This window comes from Poromitra crassiceps (assembly GCF_964638095.1).
Source record: "Poromitra crassiceps genome assembly, chromosome: 23".
Taxonomy (NCBI): Eukaryota; Metazoa; Chordata; class Actinopteri; order Beryciformes; family Melamphaidae; genus Poromitra; species Poromitra crassiceps.
Genome location: NC_139639.1, coordinates 7,880,741 through 7,903,848, shown reverse-complemented (window position 1 = coordinate 7,903,848; position 23,108 = coordinate 7,880,741). Strand labels below are relative to the sequence as shown.

At 43.7% G+C, this 23,108-nt stretch overlaps 1 protein-coding gene across 1 annotated transcript in view; it reads right to left on the bottom strand.

Annotated features, from left to right (window-relative positions):
• Window positions 1-23,108, bottom strand: part of LOC310797407 (uncharacterized protein) — a gene marked incomplete at its 3' end in the record, with an annotated part of 69,218 nt that overhangs the window by 22,747 nt on the left and 23,363 nt on the right. The window contains exons 8-14 of the mRNA XM_083659776.1: window positions 19,216-19,326; window positions 15,376-15,408; window positions 11,198-12,959; window positions 9,722-9,928; window positions 5,537-5,797; window positions 4,303-4,476; window positions 544-714 (exon numbers count right to left, since the gene is read on the bottom strand). Coding sequence (XP_083515902.1) covers window positions 544-714; window positions 4,303-4,476; window positions 5,537-5,797; window positions 9,722-9,928; window positions 11,198-12,959; window positions 15,376-15,408; window positions 19,216-19,326 — 2,719 coding nt within the window. The remainder of the gene's footprint in view (window positions 1-543; window positions 715-4,302; window positions 4,477-5,536; window positions 5,798-9,721; window positions 9,929-11,197; window positions 12,960-15,375; window positions 15,409-19,215; window positions 19,327-23,108) is intronic.

Sequence of the window (23,108 nt, the reverse complement as noted above, 5' to 3'; positions counted from 1 at the left end):
ATAAAATGAATCACTGAGACACTGAGTTGTGTTTGGAGCAAGCCAGGTACAAAAGAAGATGGAACCTCAGGATCAACGTCTCCCTGAAAAGTACAATGAAAATAGCAGAGAGGTGGTGATTGGGATATTTACTCATGTGATCCTGCTGTCAGTGGATAAGCTATTTGAGACAGTGGATACAATCCATCTCTTGAGCAAGAGGAACGTTGCTGCTATCAACAAAATGTCCAGGCTGATAATCATCCAGGACCCAAACATCCGCCTTCATCAAGCTGCACAAAACAGCATTTGCGACGGCCCCGCCCGTCATCTGCTATTTTCCACCCCTCACCTGTCAATGTGGGGCTGTGCGTCCGTGCTGCCAGATATCCCCACATTTTTGCGCTGAAACGCCTGATTTGGCATGTGGCACGCCTATGTCCAGTACAATTATAAGAGACATGCACTTGTGCAAACCACTAATTTGCATTGCGCACGCCGTTAAAAGAACGCAAACGCTAAATTACAGCTTTTGCGAAGATAGGGCCCGTTGCCTCTCCATACCTGAGAGAGTCCAGTCTCCAGTGTTGATCCTCCAGTCCAGCAGACAGGGTCACTCCTGAGGCTCCTGGATGATTGTAGCTCAGGTCCAGCTCTCTCAGATGGGAGGGGTTGGAGCTCAGAGCTGAGGCCAGAGAAGCACAGCCTTCCTCTGTGAGTAGACAACCTGAGAGCCTGCACACACACACACACACACACACACACACACACACACACGCGCGTGCACACACACACACGCGTGCACACACACACACACACACACACACACACACACACAGGTAATTACATATATAGGATATGATAATTGGATTACTTAAGCGGATCTTTCTTACATGAACCATATTGTGATATACATTGGTATCTCCCCTCCCCGTCTCTCCCTCTCTAAGATTGTTCAATCCTGTTCATTGATAGTGCTTAGCTAGACTTTCAGTTAGACACATTCTCTGTAAAACCCTCTGAGACATGCTTGTTAATTAGGGCGAAATAAATAAAGTTGACTTGAGTTGACTTGACACACACTGACACACACACACACACACAATTTGACGTTTTATTTTTACATTTTTAGCCATATGGCTAAAAATGTGTGACAGGTGTGTGACTGGCACCTGATTGGCACCTAATTTGCGGTGACAAGGTGCCAAGCTGTTGTGGCTGCGTATGGATCTTCCACACGCTACTGAGGTCCCTGACAGTGTAAAATGAATAAAGTGTAAAAATGGCCAATATGTGCTGTTTATTCCTTATCACTGTGGGAGAATGCAATCATCCAATGAGTGAATACCAACAGAAGAATACTGCAGGGAATTTTGGCAAAAGAAAAAGGGCCTGGAAGCGCGATGTCACTTTCGTGACACAAAACGTGACGCAAATCATGACTGACACCAGCCGCCCGTCGCCTGGCCACCCATCCACCTAGGCAATTTGATTATCTCTGCCAGGCGAATGCAGGAGGAGATCATGTTTTAGAATGGGTGTGAGTGTGTCTCTGTGTTCCTCCTGTACCTCAGAAACCATAACGGCCGGGCCAGACATCTTGCGTCTGCTGTGCGTCTGCGTGGCGTTACCTGTTGATTTTCATTTCGGCGCCCATGTTAACAGGTTACAGCAGCCACACCACCGGCATGAGACGTGCATCTCAGGCGCGTGTCTTGCGAGGCGTGAGCCGCCCGTCATCTAGAGAATAGGAGCGACGCCTATTTTTTCTGCTTACCGCGCGTGTGTCTACAAAAATAGACATTAAAATGATCTTTTGCTGTTCATAATCATACAAGCACTATTAACTACATTTTCAAAGCAGACATAATAAAATATAACACTTCCGTCTTTGTTTCTCTGGGCGAATTTGCGGCTTATCTTTTTTCGACTCTTTTTGCGAGTTTTCGCCTGCGACTTGAATTGATAACCACTGATTTCCATAGGCTATAGACTATTTATTTATTTTACAGGGGCAGCCACAGCCAATCAAGGCTTGTTTTGATTTGAGACGGGAGGATGAGCTCTCCTGCCCTCTGAAAACCACATAGGCTACAACACGGCTTCGTTCCTCCCCTCCCGACACACACACACACACACACACACACACACACACACACACACACACACACACACACACACACACACACACACACACAAATCAATACTGCCTCGATTATGAAGTGAGCCCAAGCGATCTTCAGTTAAAATCATCATTGTATTGTTTATAGCAAATTTAATAAAAGGTAAACTCTATAGGAAGAATGTTGGCAGACAGACAGCAGCGCAGCAGCTGCAACGCAGCAGCAATGCTGCCTGTGTGGATGCCCCGCGGACTCGGATGATGTCCCATGACTGCAGTTATGGAAATCGCCCGGTCCGTGGGCTCCAAAAATCCTGACTGACAGACAGACACACACCGCCCATCCACCTAGGCGCCACTGTGCAACTGTGTGCCATCGGCTCATACTACATCACCGTTGCTCGAGTGACATCACTGATTGCTGAAGTGACGTCACTGACATCACAATTGCTCAAGTGACATCACTGATGACATCACAATTGCTCAAGTGACATCACTGATGACATCACAATCGTGACTGACACCACAGACACTACCAACTTAGCCAATTTGAACTAAGATGATATGATCATGTTTACTTCTCTCTCTCTCTGCTTGTGTGTGTGTCCGTTTTGACACAGACTGTAAAAGTTTAACTTTAGCAGAAAGTCAGTTATTTATTTGTAGGCTTCAAAACCCCTTATTTCACTCTATTGCCTTTGTGCCCTGGCATGTGGCCTTGTCCGGGAAACGATCATTCTTTAAGTCAATCCTTCGCCAGAACTAATATGGCGGAACCAAAGTTACTTCCGTGTTTGCCTGAGGCGCTGTGGCTCCCTTGTCCTTGTATTCACTGTTGGTCTACTTCCTCTCTTAAAGTGTAGATATTGTTGCCGTCCTGTGTGCTAGCATACTATGCCAGCACACAGTTTAAATGTATACATATAGTATGTGTACTGTTCTGTCTGCTCTGTCTGTCTATTGTCTGTGATGGCCTGCTTCTGGTCTCTGTTGAATCTAATTGTTTCTTGTCCTATCTCTGTGTAACTTTTATGCTTTTATTTTCCCCCCGCCCCTTCCGCTCAGGAGTTTTTTTTTCCTCCCACCAGGCCGTTATTGAAAATAAGAATTTGTTCTTAATTAACTTGCCTGTTTAAATAAAGGTTGATGATGATGATGATGATGTGTGCAGTCATCAGACTTGCTGGTATGTATTTACTTCTAAAATGACAGTTTCCCATAAAGTTGGATTATTATTTCATCGCGTGTTGAGTACACGAGTCATAACATGTACATGTAAGTGTTTCTGCTGCTGTCTGAATGTGTATTTTTGGTGACTGAATGGGGGGTAGGCAGCTGTACCGTATACTGCCATTGTAGTGCTAAACTCACTAGCAGGATTGAGGGGTGAAACACTTTCTAATGCACACACAGGGAAGAGAAAAGCATCTACATTCACTTTTACTATCAGGAATATGGCAAATAGGTGAATCTCTCAAAATGTTGGCGTATCCCTTTAACAGCCGATCAGCATCAGGTTTGTGTTTTCAGTTCAGTTCTGGACTCAGTTTGACAGAATCTGACAAGTCCTTCACCACTGTCCCACACCATCACACATCACCACGGATGAGATGTTAAACCGAGGTCCTGACTCTGTGGTCATTAAAGATCCCATCGGCACTCTTAACAAGAGTAGGGGTGTAACCCCAGTGCCCTGAGGGGTGTAACCCCGGTGCCCTGGCTAAATTCCCACACAGGCCTTCCTTCAATCATGGCCACCTAATCATCCCTCATTACTTAATTGGCACATTCAGCCCTCAAATCTCCACCATGATGCTGATGTGTGGTGAGCGTTCTGGCGCAAACTGGCTACCGTGCATCACCCACGTGGGTGCTACACATCGGTGGTGGATGAGTTGAGTTCCCTCCCCTCCCTCCCCTGATATGTGAAGCGCTTTGAGTATCTAGAAAGGCGCGATATAAATCCAATCAATTCATTATTAATTAATTAATTAAGTCCTTTACTTAAGGTTTCGCCAACAGGCAGTGAGCATACAAATAAATAACTATCTCAGAGGAGAGAAAGTGGAGCTGAATGTTGGTTTTTCAGCTGGTTTCAAAGACCACAGCAGGAACATGCGAGAACCGATATTTTCTCTGACATTAATGTGCATGCGAAACATAATTTAGATGGTCTGTTGAACAGTAACAGTTATATTGACCTGAGAGTCTCCAGTCTACAGTCAGGACTCAGCAGTCCAGCTGAGAGCAGCTTCACGCCTGCATCTTTTAAGTCGTTGTTATTCAGGTCCAGTTCTGTCAGACTAGAGGACTGGGAGCTGAGAACTGAGGCCAGAGCTTCACAGCTTTTCTCTGACAGCTGGCAGACACTCAGCCTGAAGGACAAGAAGACATATGGAAATGTTATTCTGTTATATTTAATGTCAGCATTGTATTATTTCTACTGGCAGACTGTATTAATGAGGTTAACTGCCCCTAATATTTAGAGCCCCCCTCTAGTCAGTTTTTCCTACCTGTATAACTGTTTGTGTTCTATGAAAATGCTGTATAAACACATGTCATCATTTGTGCCAAATAACTTACATTGATAAGAACCAAATGTTAATAACTTGTTCTACTCATTATGCTAATGCAGCATAATGACTGCTGTGCTGTTGTGTCTTTGTCTGTTCTCTCTTTGCTCAACTCTTTGTCTGCGCCCAGAATGGAAACGCTTATGCTGCCATGACAGTCTCTGAAAAACTTTAGTTTAGAGCCACAATATTGTTATAACATCAACGACTAGACAACAGATATCAAAGCTGGTGGGCATTTTGGAAAGAGAGTGACTCAAACTGGTTAACAAGTCATTCACTGGCATTTTATGCCCACATAACTAACATAGCTAACAGCTAGCTACCGCCAGAGGCTAATGCTAGCTATTTACTGTATACTGTACTGTATTATCTGTCTATCATGTGTCAGTCATCAGACCACTATAATGATAGAATGATATAATAACTGATGACATGATATGATATATGATATGAAATGCTATTATAATCTCATCACCGGTTTTTACCAACAGCTTATTTTTTGGACTATGTATAAAATAAATACATTGGCTAACAGTGTGGCTAATTAACAGACCAGGGGCCCTATCTTCCCAAAAGCGGTAATTTAGCGTTTGCGCTCGTTTAACGCCATGCGCAATGCAAATTGGGGGCGGGCACAAGCGCATGCCTGTTATAATTGTACTGGGCATAGGCGTGCCACATGCCAAAGCAGGCCTTTCAGCGCTAAAATGTGGGCATAGATGGCATTATCCTATCATCAGTAGCAAATGTAAACCTGCAGAGCAAACGTTGCAGATTCAGGAATCCTGTTTTGAGAGAACAGACCATAATTTGGAGAAATGCGTCAAATCAGCTGAGAAAAACCATAAACTGATTTTACCTGAGAATCTCCAGTCTGAAGTCTGGACTCTCTAGTCCAGCAGAGAGCAGTTTCACTCCCGAATCTTGTAAATTGTTGTTACTCAGGTCCAGCTCTCTCAGACGCGATGGGGTGCACTTCAAAGCTGAGACCAGGGCTTCACAGTCAGATTCTGACAACCTGCATCCACTCAGATCCAGCTCTCTCAGAAGGGAGCGGTTGGACTTTAGAGCTGAGACCAGGACTTCAAAGTACACCTCTGACAAGTTGCACCCCCCCAATCTGAATAAAGAATAAAACATATAGCTACAGGTATAAGATCAAATATCCCTGAAAGCTTTCAACAATCCAGTGTTTCATAATCCATTGGACTTCAGCATGTTGTCGGTGTGGATCAGCAGCATGTCAGCCTTATAGAGTCTTTCCATCTGAAAGCAGACTGGCTGTCACAAGGTTCAGTTAATTTTCAGAATCCAATGTTATATGGACAATATTTTCAGATGGCAGTTTCTCTGGAAATAATTGTGGTAAAAAGCAGAATTTGAGTTGGATGGAGAACTTGATCGTGACATAACAATAACTTGATCCTAAATTAACCTCAACCTGTCCCTAAATTAACCCTTGCTAGGCTGGAGGTAGACATTTATTTAACAAGCTACACAAACTAACATTTTGGGTCTGACTAGCACAGTAACACTTAAAGCCCCCTCCAGTCAGTTTTTCATACCTGTACACCATTGATGTTCTATGAAAACATACAGTGCGTGCTGTGATAACACACATCATCATTTGAGCCAAAGATCATATATTGATAAGAACCGACGGCTTATACCTTGTTCTACTGCAACATCATGGCTGTAGCGCTCTTGTCCATAAAGGATGAGAGCATCGCTCGTGCCTTCAATATACAATCTTTGTCTCCCTTCCAGGCCTCTACCTCTGCAAAATGTCCGTCCAGAGGCCACAATATTGTTATAAATATCAACAACCAGCCAATATATATCAAAGCTGGTGGGCTTTATGGAAAGAGTGTGACTCAAACTGCTTGACAGTTATATCAAACTGGTCATTCAGTGGCGTATTACTGTCATGTAACTAACATAACTCACAAGCTAACAGCTAGCTAATGTCAAAGGTTAACGCCAGCTATTCACTGTAACTCATACAGTAATTATTATTATCTGAATATCATATGTCAGTCGTCAACAACCATAATGTCTGGCGTTATCACCTGTTTTTACCAACAGCTTATTTTTAGGACTTTGAGCCCAGAATAAGGTTATACAGTATGTCAACAAAATAGACTTGCGAACACTGTGGCTCATTAAGAGACCAGGTAAAACCACAGCTACACATGAAATATCTTAAAGATGACAAAATACACTGCAGGGGGGCTTTAAACTTAAAGATCATCACTAACTCATCTTACCTTGGCCATAATCTGTCTAAACTCCTTCCCTCTCGCAGGCGCTACAGAGCTACTATACGCCAAAACTACCAGACACAAAAACAGCTTCTACCCACAGGTCATTACACTTAAAGTCGAGCTGAACCCAAGAATGACTTTTATTTTATTTTAGTTCAAATACCTGGGTATGCAGTGCACCTATTTAATAATGTATGCAAAACAAATCACAACAATCTAATTTCTTTAGTTTTTCACACTTTATCACATCAAAAGTTCATTTTTCAAGATTTCATTGATAACAGTAATTTACAGTTTGCTGACGTCACCTAGTACTATCAAATTTCTACCCCATTTCAACCAATTATTTCACGACATGCAGCTGTCAATCAAATCTTCATTTCAGGATCATTTTCTCTTCCAAATGAAGGGGAAAATGGCACCTAGTGCCTGTCATCTGGCAGAGTTTCTAGCCCATAAACTAACTACTAACTTGAGCAATTATGCAAACTAAATCAAACGGTAATGTCTAAGAATGCAAAGAAATGTAACTGGCTCGTTAAAACACGCATTCCAGGAATATTATTTACATTTATAACGATAATGGCACGCGCCTCTGAGCCTGACAGCCTCCCTGGCTGTCAGGGGTACGGCAACCATTTTAGGGCATCCTCATCCGTCAGAGTATAGGCTATCGTTCCTCAGTCCTCAGTTTTCATGTGATGACTGACAGCTAGTTTGAGTGATGCCTGACAGCTAGTCTGCAGGAGGATCAACAACGTTTTTGTGTGAGACGTGAGGAGTGATGCCTGACGAGTGAGGACTGACGATTGATGAGTGACGCCGTATTGTGCGATGACTGACGCGTGAGGAGTGAAACAGTAATGCAGGAAGAATGACAGCGTTTTCGTGTGAGGACTGAAGGTGTTTCAGAGCACTCAACATGGTTTACTATAGGAGACATGACAACTGACAACGCTTAGACTGAGGAACGATAGCCTATATTCTGACGGACGAGGATGCCCTAAAATGGTTGCCGTACAGGGGTCGTCTCTCGGAGATTCCAGGCGGGCGGGCAGCACCTATGGATCGGATTGTCCGCTCGCTCCGCACGAAGCAGCTGGCTCCCTGGTACTCTGCGGATCCCACTCGCGTAGCATGACAACAGGCTGAATCCCACTCGATTTGGGGGTGGAACACGCCAGGATTGGCCAATGCCAAAGCCAGTCCTCAGAATTGTCAAATCAAATCATCAACACGTATATGGTCCGCCTCTCAATTCGTTTTCAGTGTCCGACGCTCGCGCTGGTGCATTCCGTTCCGGTTCACTTCGACTTTAACACTTAAATCAGCCACTTGAACACTTAGTTTACGCTTACTGTGAACTAACTTACTGTTACTGTCTTAAATTACTGTGCACACATTCATGATCTAAGCTCTTCTGTAGCTGACTTCACGCACACAGTAGCCCACAGTAGACAGTCCAACACCAAACACGCAGCTATACTATCTATACTCGCTCGGTGTGGCAAACCACCAAAGCACAACGGCCAGTCTCAAACGTGCTTCTAGTGGTTTTCGCCATCATGTAATCTTGCGTGTTAGTGCAGGTTCCACCAGACTCAGCACATACTCGAACGTAGACCGGGATATGCAAAATTGAAAATTGACACTTCCATTCCACCTCATCAAAGTTCTTAAGTGCATCTTCCCAGAATAATTGTCCGCCTGGTCTCCCTCGCTTCCACATTGCTCTCTCACGCTGGAGGGCAGGTAACATGAACACTGAAGCAACCTTTCTCTGGTGGGATCTTTGTGCACGACGTGTCGCTGCTTCATATCTTCTTCTGCTTACACGTATATACCTTTCCAGTTTCTTCATAGTTTTTCCGCGTTGCCCAGCTCAGTGGCCTTGTGGTCTGCGTGTCCGCCCTGAGACTGGGAGGTTGTGAGTTCAATCCCCGGCCGAGTCATACCAAAGACTATAAAAATGGGACCCATTTGCCTCCCTGCTTGGCACTCAGCATCAAAGGGTTGGAATTGGGGGGTTAGATCACCATCTGATTCCCGAGCGCGGCACTGCTGCCGCTCACCGCTCCCGCAGGGGATGGGTCAAATGCGGAGAACAAATTTCACACATTGTGTGACAATCGGTGGGACTTTACCTTTACTTTACCTTAGTACGTGTGAGGAAATATTGATGAAGCACAGCAAACAACACAACCACGGGCGTCGCCATCTTTGCTGTATCTTTCCACTTCATGGCTCCACTGCCACAGGCTTTCTGCAGCACCATTTCCGCAGGCTCCTCGCCCCCCTTCCCCGCCATCTCTGCTCTGCCGTGCACCACCCTTCTGCCAAACTGCGCAATATCATTCAACTGCAGCCCCGGAGCTTCTCCCCATGTTTAGAAAGAGATGAACTGGTTTATTGAGTCATGTCTACCAAGGGAACTGCTGGGAATAGCCTGACCTGATTTACGGTTTTGGTTTTAATCCAGATGTTTAGAAGTGGCTACAGACAGACAGACACTCCTGGAATCATTAGCGATGACATCACTGATGATATTTTGACATACCGGTAATTGTGATGTCATCAGTGAATGTCATCAGTGATGCAGATTTGAGCAATTGTGCGCAGACATACAGACATACAGACATACATACATACATACATACATACAGACAGACATACATACATACAGACAGTCCTTCAGGGCTTGAACCCCTAATAATAATAAAGCAGAGTAAAAACAATCAGTTAATATTCATATCAGCACATTATTAAATATGATGTCTGACCTGAGAGTCTCCATTATGCAGTGTGGACTCTCTAGTCCAGCAGAGATCAGCTTCAATCCTGAATGCAGATTCCATCCTGTAGCCACACTTCCCCCCAGAGTCAGGTTGCTGTGACTCAGGTCCAGCTCTGTCAGATGGGAGGGGTTGGCCTTCAGAGCTGAGGCCACGACTTCACAGTTAGTCTCTGACAAGTTGTAGCCCCTCAATCTGAATAAAGAATAAAGGAGGAGTTCAGTTCAAATTCTGGTAAAACCTGAGACCATTAGACACAGACTTTGTTTGGGTTTAGTTAATTTTATGGTTTAGTATTCTGCTATTTCTGACATGAGCTGAAGGCAGGAGAAGACAGGGGGGATCTTTCATAGATATTATTACTTCAATAAAGAGTTGAACTAGACTAAAGAATGAAACTAAAAAAACAACAGATCTGTTAGATCAGTAACGGAATGTGAAACTGAACCTGGAACAGTAATGTCTTTACTCTGTTACAGGAAAAAGTAATGTGATTACAGTGACACATTACTTTGTAACATGTTAAGCCCAACACGGTCCACTGCTATGTAGAACAACAGTTAATATTCTCTATGTTTGAGGAACTATAGATCTTTACTATAATTATGATGGTGTCAGGTATAAAGTAGTTGTTCTTTCTCTTGGTTTATTTGGCATTCAAAGGAAGTATATAAAGTTGTCAATAGTATCGGTAAGTATCAATACAAATTTGACACGAGTACAATACTCATTTGCAACAGTATCGATACCAGCAGTGCTTTCTCTTGATGAAAAATCAAACATACTACAGCATTTCCCCTCCCTATCATTGGTGGGTACAATATGTTACTTCAACAAGCTAAAAGTGTTGTGATAGGCTGATGACTAGAGCAGGGGTAATCTGCTGTGTTGTGATAGGCTGATGACTAGAGCAGTGGTTCTCATCCTGGGGGTCAGGACCCCCAGGGGTCGCGAGATTATTTTGGGGGGTCGCTGGATAATTGTCAAAAGAGAAAAGAGAAAAAAGAAAAAAATAAGAAATTATTTTTCCTTCATGATGATTAAATCTCCCATACATGGTTTAATGTATTATAAAGCTATCTAAACTATAGAAACAATTTCCGTGAGTGAGTGAGTGAAACCATACCCAACTGTCGTTGGGTATGGTAGCGGCAGGAGGGGGCGTCGTGAAACCGAGCCTAAAGTTTTTTGGGGGTAATCTACTGTGTAAGAGCAATGCTTTTAATGAGTTTCATCTGGCCTAGATTATGGAGAAGCATGCATCTCTGTCCATCCAATGTTTATTTTTTTTATGCCTCTTCATATGTTTGTCCAACCCCCCCCCCCCCATACAAAAAGGATATAGAGCATCAGTATTTACCTTGGTAGAAGATATCAAAGTTAGAAATTCTAGCATCGTGACAACCCTAGTATAAAGATCACTCTGCGCTGTTCTATACTTTTGGTATTTACATCAGGACTAACCGAGCCTTCCTGCAGTTCCTCACAGCTGGGATGAGTCTCAGTCGTCCCTCCTCTGATATGTTGTAGGCCTCCAGGTCCAACACATCCAGAACCTCCTCTGACATCTCTAGCATGTAGCCCAGAGCTGAGCAGTGGATCTCAGAGAGTTCAACCACTGATCTGTTCTCTGACTTCAGGAACTGTAAGATCTCCTGATGCACTGACTTGTCGTTCATCTCCACCAAACAGTTGAAGATATTGATGCTTCTGTCAGGAGAGAGATCGGAGGTGGACATCTCCTTCAGGTGGTTGATGGCTCTTTTGATGCTTTCTGGTCTGCTCTCTGTCTGACCCAGCAGACCTCGTAAGAGTGTCTGGCTGGACTCCAGTGAGAGGCCATGAAGGAAGCGGACAAAGAGGTCCAGGTGTCCATTTTCACTCTTCAGGGATTTGTCCATGGCTGTCTTGAGGAAGACATCCAGGGATTGGTCACGGTCTTCAGATCTACCCAAACCTTTTCCCAGGAATGTCTTAGGTACCTCCTCATTGCTGTTTGTGTGACAGTGGAACATGTAGACAGCAGCCAGAAACTCCTGAAGGCTCAGATGGACAAAGCAGAAGACCTTTTCACCTTGGTACAGCCCACACTCCTCTTTAAAGATCTCAGTGAACACTCCTGATGTCACTGAGGCTGCTGGTATATCAATGCCACACTCTGACAGGTCTGCTTCATAGAAGATCAGGTTGCCTTTCTCCAGCTGCTCAAAAGCCAGTTTTGCCAGAGCGAGCATCAACTTCCAATTATCTTCCTCAGTTCTGTTATACTTGACGTTCCCCCATTTGGACTGAACCACCAGGAAGTGGATGTACATCTCAGTCAGGGTCTTGGGCATCCTTACGTTCTCACTGGTTTTCAACAGATGCTCCAGAACCGTAGCAGTGATCCAGCAGAAGACTGGGATGTAGCACATGATGTGGAGGCTTCGTGAAGCCTTGATGTGGGAGATGATGTTGCTGGCCTGCTCATCTCTGACTTTTTTCCTGAAGTACTCCTCCTTTTGAGTGTCAGTGAAGCCTCTCACCTCTGTCATCATGTCAACGTACTCAGGAGGGATCCGATTGGCTGCTGCAGGTCGTGTAGTTATCCAGCGGCGTGCAGCGGGAAGCAGATTCCCCTTGATGATGTTTGTCAGCAGCCTGTCCACTGAGGTTGACTCTGTAACATCAGTCAGGATCTCGTTGTTCTGGAAGTTTAGAGGAAGTCGACACTCATCCAGACCATCAAAGATGAAGACAACCTGGAACTCGTCAAACCTGCAGATTCCTGCTTCTTTGATCTTATTAAAGAAGTGATGAATAAGTCCCACCAAGCTGTATTCCTCTTTAAGCAGATTCAGCTCTCGGAAAGGTAACGGAAATATGAACTGTATATCCTGGTTGGCTTTGCCTTCAGCCCAGTCCAGAGTGAACTTATGGGTTAAGACTGTTTTCCCAATGCCAGCCACTCCCATTGTCATCAATGTTTTGGTTGGTTTATTTCGTCTAGGTTTAAAGATGTCTTCACATCTGATTGTTGTTTCTGATGTCTGGTTTCTGAATGCTGCTTCAATCTGTCTGACCTCATGTTCAAGATTGACCTGTTGAGTCCTTCCCACCGTGAGGTAAAGCACTGTGTAGAACTCATTCAGAAGTGAGGTTCCTGCTCCACCAAGCCCCTCAGACACAAACTGAACCTTCTCCTTCAGACTGGATTTGTGTTGATGTTGACACGCAGACAGAGTTTCTGAATTAACAAACAACAGATGAAATAAATGAGAGGTGAGTAAAGAATAATACAAACATTTCCTGATAATTGACACATTCCCAACTCAGTCAGTCAGTCAGTCAGTCAGTCAGACTCTCTCTCTCTCTCTCTCTCTCTCTCTCTCTCTCTCGTCTCTCTCGTCTCTCTCGTCTCTCTCTCTCTCTCACACGTCTCTCTCTCTCTCTCTCTCTCACACGTCTCTCTCTCTCTCTCTCTCTCACACGTGTCTGACAAAGACGTGGATTTTTAGATTTTTAGAGCCTGACAGTAATGAGGTACGTTCAAATTCCACCACAGATTTTTGTGTTAATGGACTGTGATCTATTTTTCAACTTTACCGTGACGTCACGTGACCATATTAAGGTATGAACGAAAGTAAAAGTTATTGGAAAGAATAAGGACTGTTTCTGTAGTCTTACTTTTGGATTAGGCTAATTGAAAAAAGACAGATAGAGTTTGTAATGACGACGATGCAGAAATAACTCCATAATGACATGAATGAACAGCTGTGCATCTGCGCTCATCCAGAGCAGACTGTCGCATGTGTGTGTGAGAGAGAGAAATTAATATTCAAAGACTGTATCGACCTAAGGCTTATCATTCAACATTGAGGTGTGAAGACTGAATAATGCATTGTTTGTGTGTGTGCGTGTGTGTGTGTGTGTGTGTGTGTGTGTGAGAGAGAGAGAGAGAGAGAGAGTCAGAGAGAGAAACAGAGTTTGGACACCTTGCACCCGAGCACCCGCAGAAGAGCCGAAAGAAAGAGCTGAGCACCCACAGAAGAGCCAAGCACCCACAGGAGAGCCACGCACCTAGCCTGGGTAAACCGAGCCCCCACGTGACCTGACTAGTGAGCAGAGTCTGTCTGAGAGCAGGTCACGTGGGGGCTGGGTTTCACAGAAGAGCCGAGCACCCACAGAAGAGCCGAGCACCCACAGAAGAGCCGAGCACCCACAGAAAGAGCTGAGCACCCACAGAAGATCCGAGCACCCACAGAAGAGCCGAGCACCCACAGAAGAGCCGAGCACCCACAGAAGATCTGAGCACCCACAGAAGAGCCGAGCACCCACAGAAAGAGCTGAACACCCACAGAAGAGCCGAGCACCCACAGAAGAGCCGAGCACCCACAGAAAAAGCTGAGCACCCACAGAAGAGCCGAGCACCCACAGAAAGAGCTGAGCACCCACAGAAAGAGCCGAGCAGCCACTGAAGAGCTGAACACCCACAGAAAGAGCTGAGCACCCACAGAAAGAGCCGAGCAGCCATGGGGAAATGGGGGGAGCGAGAGAGAGAGAGAGTTTATATGCTGCATGTGCCTGTGGCTGGGTCCTGTCAAGATGTCAGTGCAGTTGCCAAACACACTGGAAGCGTCTGATGCTGGTGTTTTGATGTCAACCTGTTGTTTTAAACTGCTGAACACTATAGAGGCACTAGACACACTCTCTGCTCTCTCAGCCATACATCCATCATCCCCTCTCTCTCTGTGCAGCCACTTTTTTCATCCCCATGTCTGTCTCCATGCTCCACAAACACATCTCATGGCAGTTTAATAGCAAGCATGTAAAATATAACACTACACTAGCCTATAGCAAAACTGTCTGAACAAAATGAGAATGCTCTTCTAAACACATCGGCTACCAAAATATATTTCCCTGCATGTCATGATGATATTAGATCAGCAAAACTTTGGACAGACAGGAATGTTTCATTTTCTCATCCTCCCCTCAGTGCTGCTTTTTCCCTCCACTCTGCATGACAGACAGGTAGGACGATTACAGCCTCGACTGACAGGGGCTCAAAACTACTAACAACTTGTATTCATCAGTCATTGTGCCTGCCTACATATAAAATAACCATTTCCCCCAAAATACTGATGGTTCTGTGCTATTGGTAGCCTATAGCTATTTGGTATCTGATGCCTGCCAGTGTGCTATAGGAGCAGAAATTGTGTTGTGTTGGCAAGCATGTGCTATGTCCTGAGTCCTGAGACATATTACATTAAATTGGCCATTTGCGGGCCACTGGGTTGGGTTGGGTTCAGCATTAACACACATTTTAACGGGACGGACTGGCTTAACGGGTTGGGTTGGTGCGCGCCTTAAACAACCTGGCAGGGTGAGGGATCATAGTGCTCACTAAAACAAATTTAAACACATTTGTGAACAAAATGTGGGAGAAATAAGCCTTGTGTGCATAGAATGTCTTACATATTTTATAAAAAAATAAAAAAGAGGAAATACTCAAGTAAAGTACCCTTACATAGAAATTATTCATAAGTAGTCTTACTTATACCTCTTACTTTCCACCTCTGCTGGCATTCAAGTTTTTTGTCTGTCAGATTTCAGCAACACTTTGAGCATCAACAGGAAGAAATATGAGTCATTTAGGTACCTACCTGCTTCTTCTTCTTCTTCATTTTCTTTTTTTACTGCAGGAAAATAATGATCATAAAGAATATGTTAAAGAAGCAAATATGTATCATATCACAATATGACCAACTGAATAACTGCAATGATATACTTGAGGAACTCGGTTATTCATTCATTTTCACATAGTGCCACCATCAGGCTAACCTTGCAAAAGCAACTATTTATTTTAATTTCTCTGAAAAAGATTTTACACACAAAATATTTCAACTGCCTACATCATCTCTGTATGACAGAAGATACTTGGAACCGTTTGGCTGTGACAGAAACAAACAAGTTAGTACAAACTAATTAAATGCTTATAGCTAGACCACCCAAACATCATATAGGTCTACCTGTTTGCAAGGGGCCCTATATGTGTCAGACCACAGTTGGTCATGATGAATAACACTATGATCAGGGGCGGTTTTAGACCCTTTTTGGGTGGGCTTGAAGCCCACCCAAAAATAATCTCAGCCCACCCTAGAAAATTGAGTTTTTTTTTTTTTTTTTTTTTTTTTTTAACAGTACAGTTTTTACGTACACATTACATTGATATGGATGGATCTATACCTCTTATTAGACTATAAATACTCTGGGTGGTTGGTTGTTATATTTGCCTTTTGGTTGACAGCACAAAGAGGGAGAGAGGAGGATAGTGAGGGAGAGGAGGAGAGAGAGCAGGATGGAGTTGGCACAGAGATAGAGAGAGCAAGAAACAGGTGAGAAGTAGTCAAGACCCAGAATAACTTTATTGTCAGATTTGATTTTGAATTCCATGAGTATCTGTATTGTATCACAGTTAATATGAGACTCTGACTCAAAATAGTATTTTTCTGCATTATCTAACAGTGTTAAGTTCTTGTACATTACATAACGGTGAAGTTGAATAATTCTACATTTTGCTGGATACCCCTAGAAACCCCTAAAGGACCCCTGGTGGTTGGTAAGATGGGCTGGTTGAGCCAATGTTAAAACAAGCTTTATTTATTATTTATTTGTACTTTAAAACTATCTTTTAATTTGGTGCCAATACTTGTAATGACACCTTTATAAATGAAGGGATGGCTTTGTTGCTCAACATTAAAGTACATTTTCTCAGATTTGTTGGTGTCTTTCTAGTCACACAATTTAATAGTCAGTGTTTCCCATACACTGATCTATTTGTGGCGGTACACCCCAAATAGATTTTGACCTCCAAAAATACTGCCACATATTCATTTCAACTATAGTTGACTGCAAACTCCTGCTTTAGGGCTTAGGCCTTGGCCACACTGATCCATGGTGTCTGTCCGTGTGCGTTGATTTCTCTGTTCACTTCCATTCATTTTCAATGACAGCTGTCCGACTGTCCGTGGAGCACTCAGAAGCGTACGTATCCAGAAAATTTGCATACGTTTTGATGGACAGAAAGTTGAAGAGGGATGAACTTTTTCTGGATGGACGTATCGGATGGTCGGATAGTCACTGTCCATTTAGCCAATCAGAGTCGAGGTCTCGAGAGGAGGCGTTCCGAGATTTGTTTCAACTTTTCAAAGACGGCGGCCGAGGCAGTGAAGGAGGCTATAATTAATGCTGTGGACACCATCCCGCTGTTGTACAACGTGATAGTCAGTGTCACCGTCTGATTTCACCATGTAATCTGGTCATTCGGTGGCATTTTATTGCCACATAAGTAACGTAGCGCACAGAGCTAACAGCTAGCTGACGCCAGCTTTCTTCTTCTCTTGGTTTATAGGCGGGTCCCTGACACCTTCAAGGTGCTTACCGCCACCTGCTGTACAAGTAGGTTACTTGTACATGCAACGGACAAATCTATCCGTCTATCCGTTCTGTCCATTTTCTGACGGATCAGTGTGGCCAAGGCCTACAGTATATTATTATCTTGTCTGAATATTATTCCAGGCAATAAGTTAGGACATTCCCTTTTGATTTAATTTTACTGTTATTTTCAAAGCAAATGTTACTTCAGTTGAGTTCTTCCCTGGAAGTGATTTTGGTATATGGATCACTGTATTATTTAAGCAAGCAGAATTCTACCATATACCTGTATGCAGAATATATATATAGGGAGACAATTATGTTTTAATCATTTTAAAGCCACAGAACAGTAAAGAGGATATTAATGTGATGTGTGTAGTTCTTCATAGATCTAGTCTCTTCATTTTTATCTCAAAGTGCACCAGATTGATCCATTTTTACTTTAAAATGTACAAAATTTCCTCCCGGGGGGGTCACACTGACAAAATGTAAGGAAGTCAGGAGTGCAGCTCCTGTGGTAGCAGGGTGGAAATGGAACTCAAGAGAGGAAGTTCAACTTATAAGCACTAAGACAGACATAGGGACATTGTAGGACAGGTGCAACAAGAGGATCTAGGCCTGAGAATAGGGCAACCTTTATAAAGCTCAACAGTCACGTGGCATCATGATGTCACCTCGGGTTCTGGTAGAACCTCGGGTTCCCTATTCATTTTTCTCAATCATGTTTCGAGAAATCCTTCATCTACAGAGTTTTAAGCCTGGAACCAAACAAAATGACCTTCCAGAGAATCATGACCATAAAACATTTGATTCATTTGCTTTGAAAAAAACATTGAAAAACGGAAAAGAAGTGCTGGGTACAAGACTGTGTACATAATATTGTAAGAGTGAAGAAACTACTCATCCGTCATCCCATAACCCATTGCGTCAATTATGGCCAATCAGATTAGCGGAGGATTGAGCAACAGAGCGTTTCAGCCAATGGGAGAACACTCTGTGTGGCAGTGGGCCGGACCAGCGGTCTGAGCGGCCGCTATAGAGTACTGCAGGAATGAGTCCGGAAGTAGCACTTTAGTTCATAAGGGGAAAAGGCTACCGGTTTTAGAATGTGGATTTCAGTTAAATACATGAAATAAGGTCTGTGGTTATCAAACGTTTATGGAAGTGGTCATTTGTGTTCAGCAGGATAATCTCCACAAACGTGGACCACTCTTATGACTTTTGAAGCGTAAATCTCTTTTTAAACCAGATTTTCAGAAAACGTTTAAAAAGTCATATTGTGAAGATTATCATCCTATTAGCCTCCCCCCTATAAGAACCAACATGGTGGCGATTTCTGGTTAAGCCTACAAACATACGTAGGCTACTCTAGACTATTAGCTCAATGGCTAACGTTATCATAGAGACACATTTTGTGCATATTAGTGAATTAACTGGGTAACGGATTTCAAAACGCGTGTCGGCATGGAAAGAGCGTGACTTGAACTAGTTAACATAATATACACTTTCAGTCACTCAGTGGCGGTTTTAGCCCTTTTATTCAGCAAGCTGTGACCTACGTTCGTAGTAGCCTAGCCAGAGAGATAACAGCCAGAGAGAGGAATTAGTGCAGGGCAGGCCACCAATCACAGATGACCATACAGCGCACCAATCAAAGATGTCAATATTACATTGTAGAATTGTGGGTAGTATAGTATTTCTCCATGAAATCGAATAATTTTTATGATGATATACATATTTGTGGCTTCTACAGGAAGATATACCATTGTTTCATCACTAGCTCGCCCATGGTAAGTCTACCTTGGGTGGTTATGAGAATATGACTAATAATCAAAATCTCAATGCAGAATAAGAATGGGGAAATACTCTTCTGGAACCGTGACGTCACAGAACAGTCACGTGACTGTTGAGCTCTATGACACCATAAGGCAACTAACCCAAAATAAACAGACACAAATGTGAATACTGTCAATTACAGGCAAATATCAGTTTGATGTCATAATCATATTAATAACACTTTACACAGTAAATCATTTTGTAAATAAATGTAGTATCTGATGGCTTCCTACCTGTTCTGTGTATGCATTTAGCAATGGGCGTTATGACGAGCAGCAACATGGTCAGGATCATGAAGATGATGACTATTCTGCCTGTTCTCCGTTTCCATTCACCATCAGACTCTACAGCAAAATAACAGCAACAAGTCTGTTTACATGGACACAGTATCTATGTAGTTAAAAGCTTGACCCAATTCCAATCTTTTGGGGATTTGATTGTCTGTGTGTGTACATAATATACAGTATATATATATATTTATATATATATATATATATATAAAACAAAAGAAGGTACCACCGCACACTGAAATCAGGATTTAACTGAGATTTATTCAGCAAACGACGCGTTTCGCTGTAGCAGCTTCATCAGGTTTGAGCAAACCTGCACAATTGCTCAACAATTGCTCAACTTCGCATCACTGATGACATCACTCACTGATGACATCACTCACTGATGACATCACAATTGCTCGAGTGACCATCACTGTAGAGCCCTGTGAGCACCTGAAACTACGGCCCCAGCCCGGCCCGGCCCGTGACATTCAGGCCCCAGCCCGCTGCGAGGGCCTGAAGACAATATTATGATATAATGACACATCTCTCCCTCTCTCTGTTCCTCAGCTGCCCGTGTGCTGCAGTGCTGAAAAGACAGCGCCTGCGCTCTGCCTGTCCAGAGAACCACAGGAATGAGTCTGGAAGTATACTTCCGGGTTCGTCAGCAGAAAAGTGAATGGGGTTTAGAATGGGGATTTCACTTAAATGCATAAAATAAGGTCTGTGGTGAACAAAAGTTTATGGGAACGTGAATTTGGGTTCAGCATGATGATGATGAGGTTCACAAATGTGAATAACTTTTATGACTTTTGGAACGTAAATGCACTTTTTTAATGTGATTTTTAGAAAACGCTTCAAAAGGCATACAAGTTATTCACGTTTGTGAAGATTATCATGCTGAACACAAATTTGCGTTCCCATAAAGTTTTGTTAACTCATTCTCTGCCAAGGACGTACCCGGACGTACTTTTAACAATGGCGTTCTGTGCCAAGGACGTACTCGGACGTACTTTCATGTTTTGGCTGTTTACATTACATCAGACACTTTCCCAGCCTGTGACATTGTTTCAAGTCAAACTGATAAAAGGAACCCGCTAGTTTAGTATTTATAGTATAGTCACCCATTTAGCAGTAATCTATTTAGCAGTAGCTAGATGAAGAGAGGCGGTCGCCGCGGTGGCCGGCCTGGCCGCAGCGGCAGCGCTGCTGGGCGTCCTCAAGGCCCACACTTGGATTCCCCTGGGCCCAGTTCCAGCACGCACCCCGGTCCACGCCAGCAGACAATCGAAGAGACCATGGGGCTTCGTCGTCCCGTGCCCCTGCCCAGGGTCCAGATGGAGCCTGTGGTCGAAACAGAGTCCGACCCAGAGTTCTCGGATGGCGACGATGGCGAGGAAGACGCCAGCGTTTATTTTGTTGTTGCTCCACGACGGAGCGCCAGGGCGACGAAGGCTCCCCTTCACAGCGTTCTGATCCGTCTGACACAGATGAATCGGAGGAGGAGGGAATGGGTGCCACTTCGAGAGAGCGATGACGATGGTAAGAAATAGCCTATTTTTTGTATCGCGTTTGAGATGAAATGATCACACACAGCCGTCTGTGTCACATAAACATTTCAAAGTTTACAGCACTAACGTAGCTATTGTGTGATCTTCTGTGCTAACGTTAGTTATGAGAGGTAACGTGACAGCAGGTAATGTTACAGCACTCGTTATTCCTGTGTGTGTGTGTGTGTGTGTGTGTGTGTGTGTGTGTGTGTGTGTGAGAGAGAGAGAGAGAGAGAGAGAGTGTGTGAGTGTGACCACATAAGGGTTCATTGGTTCCATTTGTTTATGCTTTTATCAAGCTAAGCTAAAAATCCACATGGCAACTGTAAAAGTAAATTATTTATTTGATTTTGTGCACATATTTATCATACTTTGATATTTTGTGTTTTCAGACTCTGAGTCGATGGAGGCGCAGTCCAGTCCTAGTCCCAGTCCTGTGTGTAGTCCTACACCACCTATTTCGGAAAGACCATGTCTCGAAATAGGTTCCAACTTATTCTGAGGTTCTTCCATTTTACTGACAATACTGTAGCAAGGAGGCTGCGGCCAAGCCTCATCTGTCAAGAAACCCCAGGGGCCAGACTCTCTCTCTCTCTCTCTGTAGCTGCTCACTGGGCGGGATGGACCGACACAGCTCCCTCAAATACATTCTCTTATTTTTTATTTTTTATTTATCTATTTGGGAAAACAAATACTGTATATGTCTGATGTGTCACTGAGGCAAAAAATAAAAGGCTCAAAAGAGAGTTCTGCTTGAAACGGTGTCCTTCACTAAAAACCTCTTTTTCTCCTATTTCTCTTCCGAGGAGGGCATTTTTAGTGAAAACAAGCTAACTTCCACTGCTTGTAACTAAACAAGGAAACATGGTAGAGTTTCAGTTTTTTACAAGGGGTAAGAAGAGAGTCTGCTTTATTGTGAGATATGTTGTGTAATTTTATTCCTAGCACAGAATATTCTGTGGGTCCTGGAAGATCAGGAAATATGCTCAAAATCCTGGCACTGGGAGCACACAGACCGAAATGACCCTGGCAGAGAATGAGTTAACCACAGACAGACCTTACAGTATTTTATGCATTTAAGTGAAATCCCCATTCTAAAACCCATAGGCTTTTCTACTGACGAACCAAAATGGGGCAGATTTCTGCATAAAGCCTACAAAAATACGTCATCCCTGCGGTACTCAGTGATGTCATAAATTCACTCACACACACAAAGTGATGCACACATAGACACATAAGACACACACACATGCAGGGGCGGACTGGGATCATAATTCAGGCCGGGCATTTATACCAAGCAGGCCAGGCCAATACGGGCCGACGCGCTGTTTGAAGCCCAATTTGGGTCGTTTGAAGCAAGATTTAGTGAATATAATGCTAACGCGATGATACATGTTACCTATTTGTTCACTAATAGAAACATCAACATTGCCTAGATAACTGCAAGTATAATATGAAGAAGTAAAACCAAAAACATGCCTCTGTACAAACGCTTCACAGCAAACTTTATTTAAGGAAGAGTGATCAGATTGTGCATACTGCGTTATTCTCCACAGGCTTAAGAACTACACGTCATAATAACAATAATAATAAACATCAACATATCCTTAGTTTCATTAAACATCTTCCTGTTTAAGCAAGCCCCTAACATTAAACACATGGTAGTGTGTTCTGCTCAAGCCCCAACCTTTGTTTGGACTGGCTCTCTTAACGGGTTGGGTTGGTGCGGGCAGAAAGTGTTCATAAGTAGTCTTACTTATAACTCTTACTTTCCACCTCTGCCGGCATGACCCCTGTTTCAATCCACGGGGTCAGTGTTGACATAGTGGAGGATTACAAGTACCTTGGAGTGTACATTGACAATAAACTAGACTGGGCTAAGAACTCTGATGCACTCTACAAGAAGGGGCAAAGCCGTCTCTACTTTCTGAGACGGCTGAGGTCCTTCAACGTCTGCCGGTCCATGCTGAGGATGTTCTACGAGTCGGTAGTGGCTAGTGCCTTCCTGTATGCTATTGTGGGGGCTGAAGGCAGCGGATGCCAACAGACTCAACAAACTGATCCGTAAGGCCAGGGACATTGTGGGGCTGGATCTGGGCTCTCTGACTGCGGTGTCAGAGAAGAGAACGTTGTCCAGGCTACGCTCCATCATGAACAATGACTCGCACCCACTCCACGACGTGCTAGTCAAACACAGGAGCACGTTCAGTGAGAGACTGATTCCACCTAGATGCAATACGGAGAGGCACAGGAAATCATTCCTGCCTGTGGCCATTGGTCTATTTAATGCCTCTCTTAAAAGAG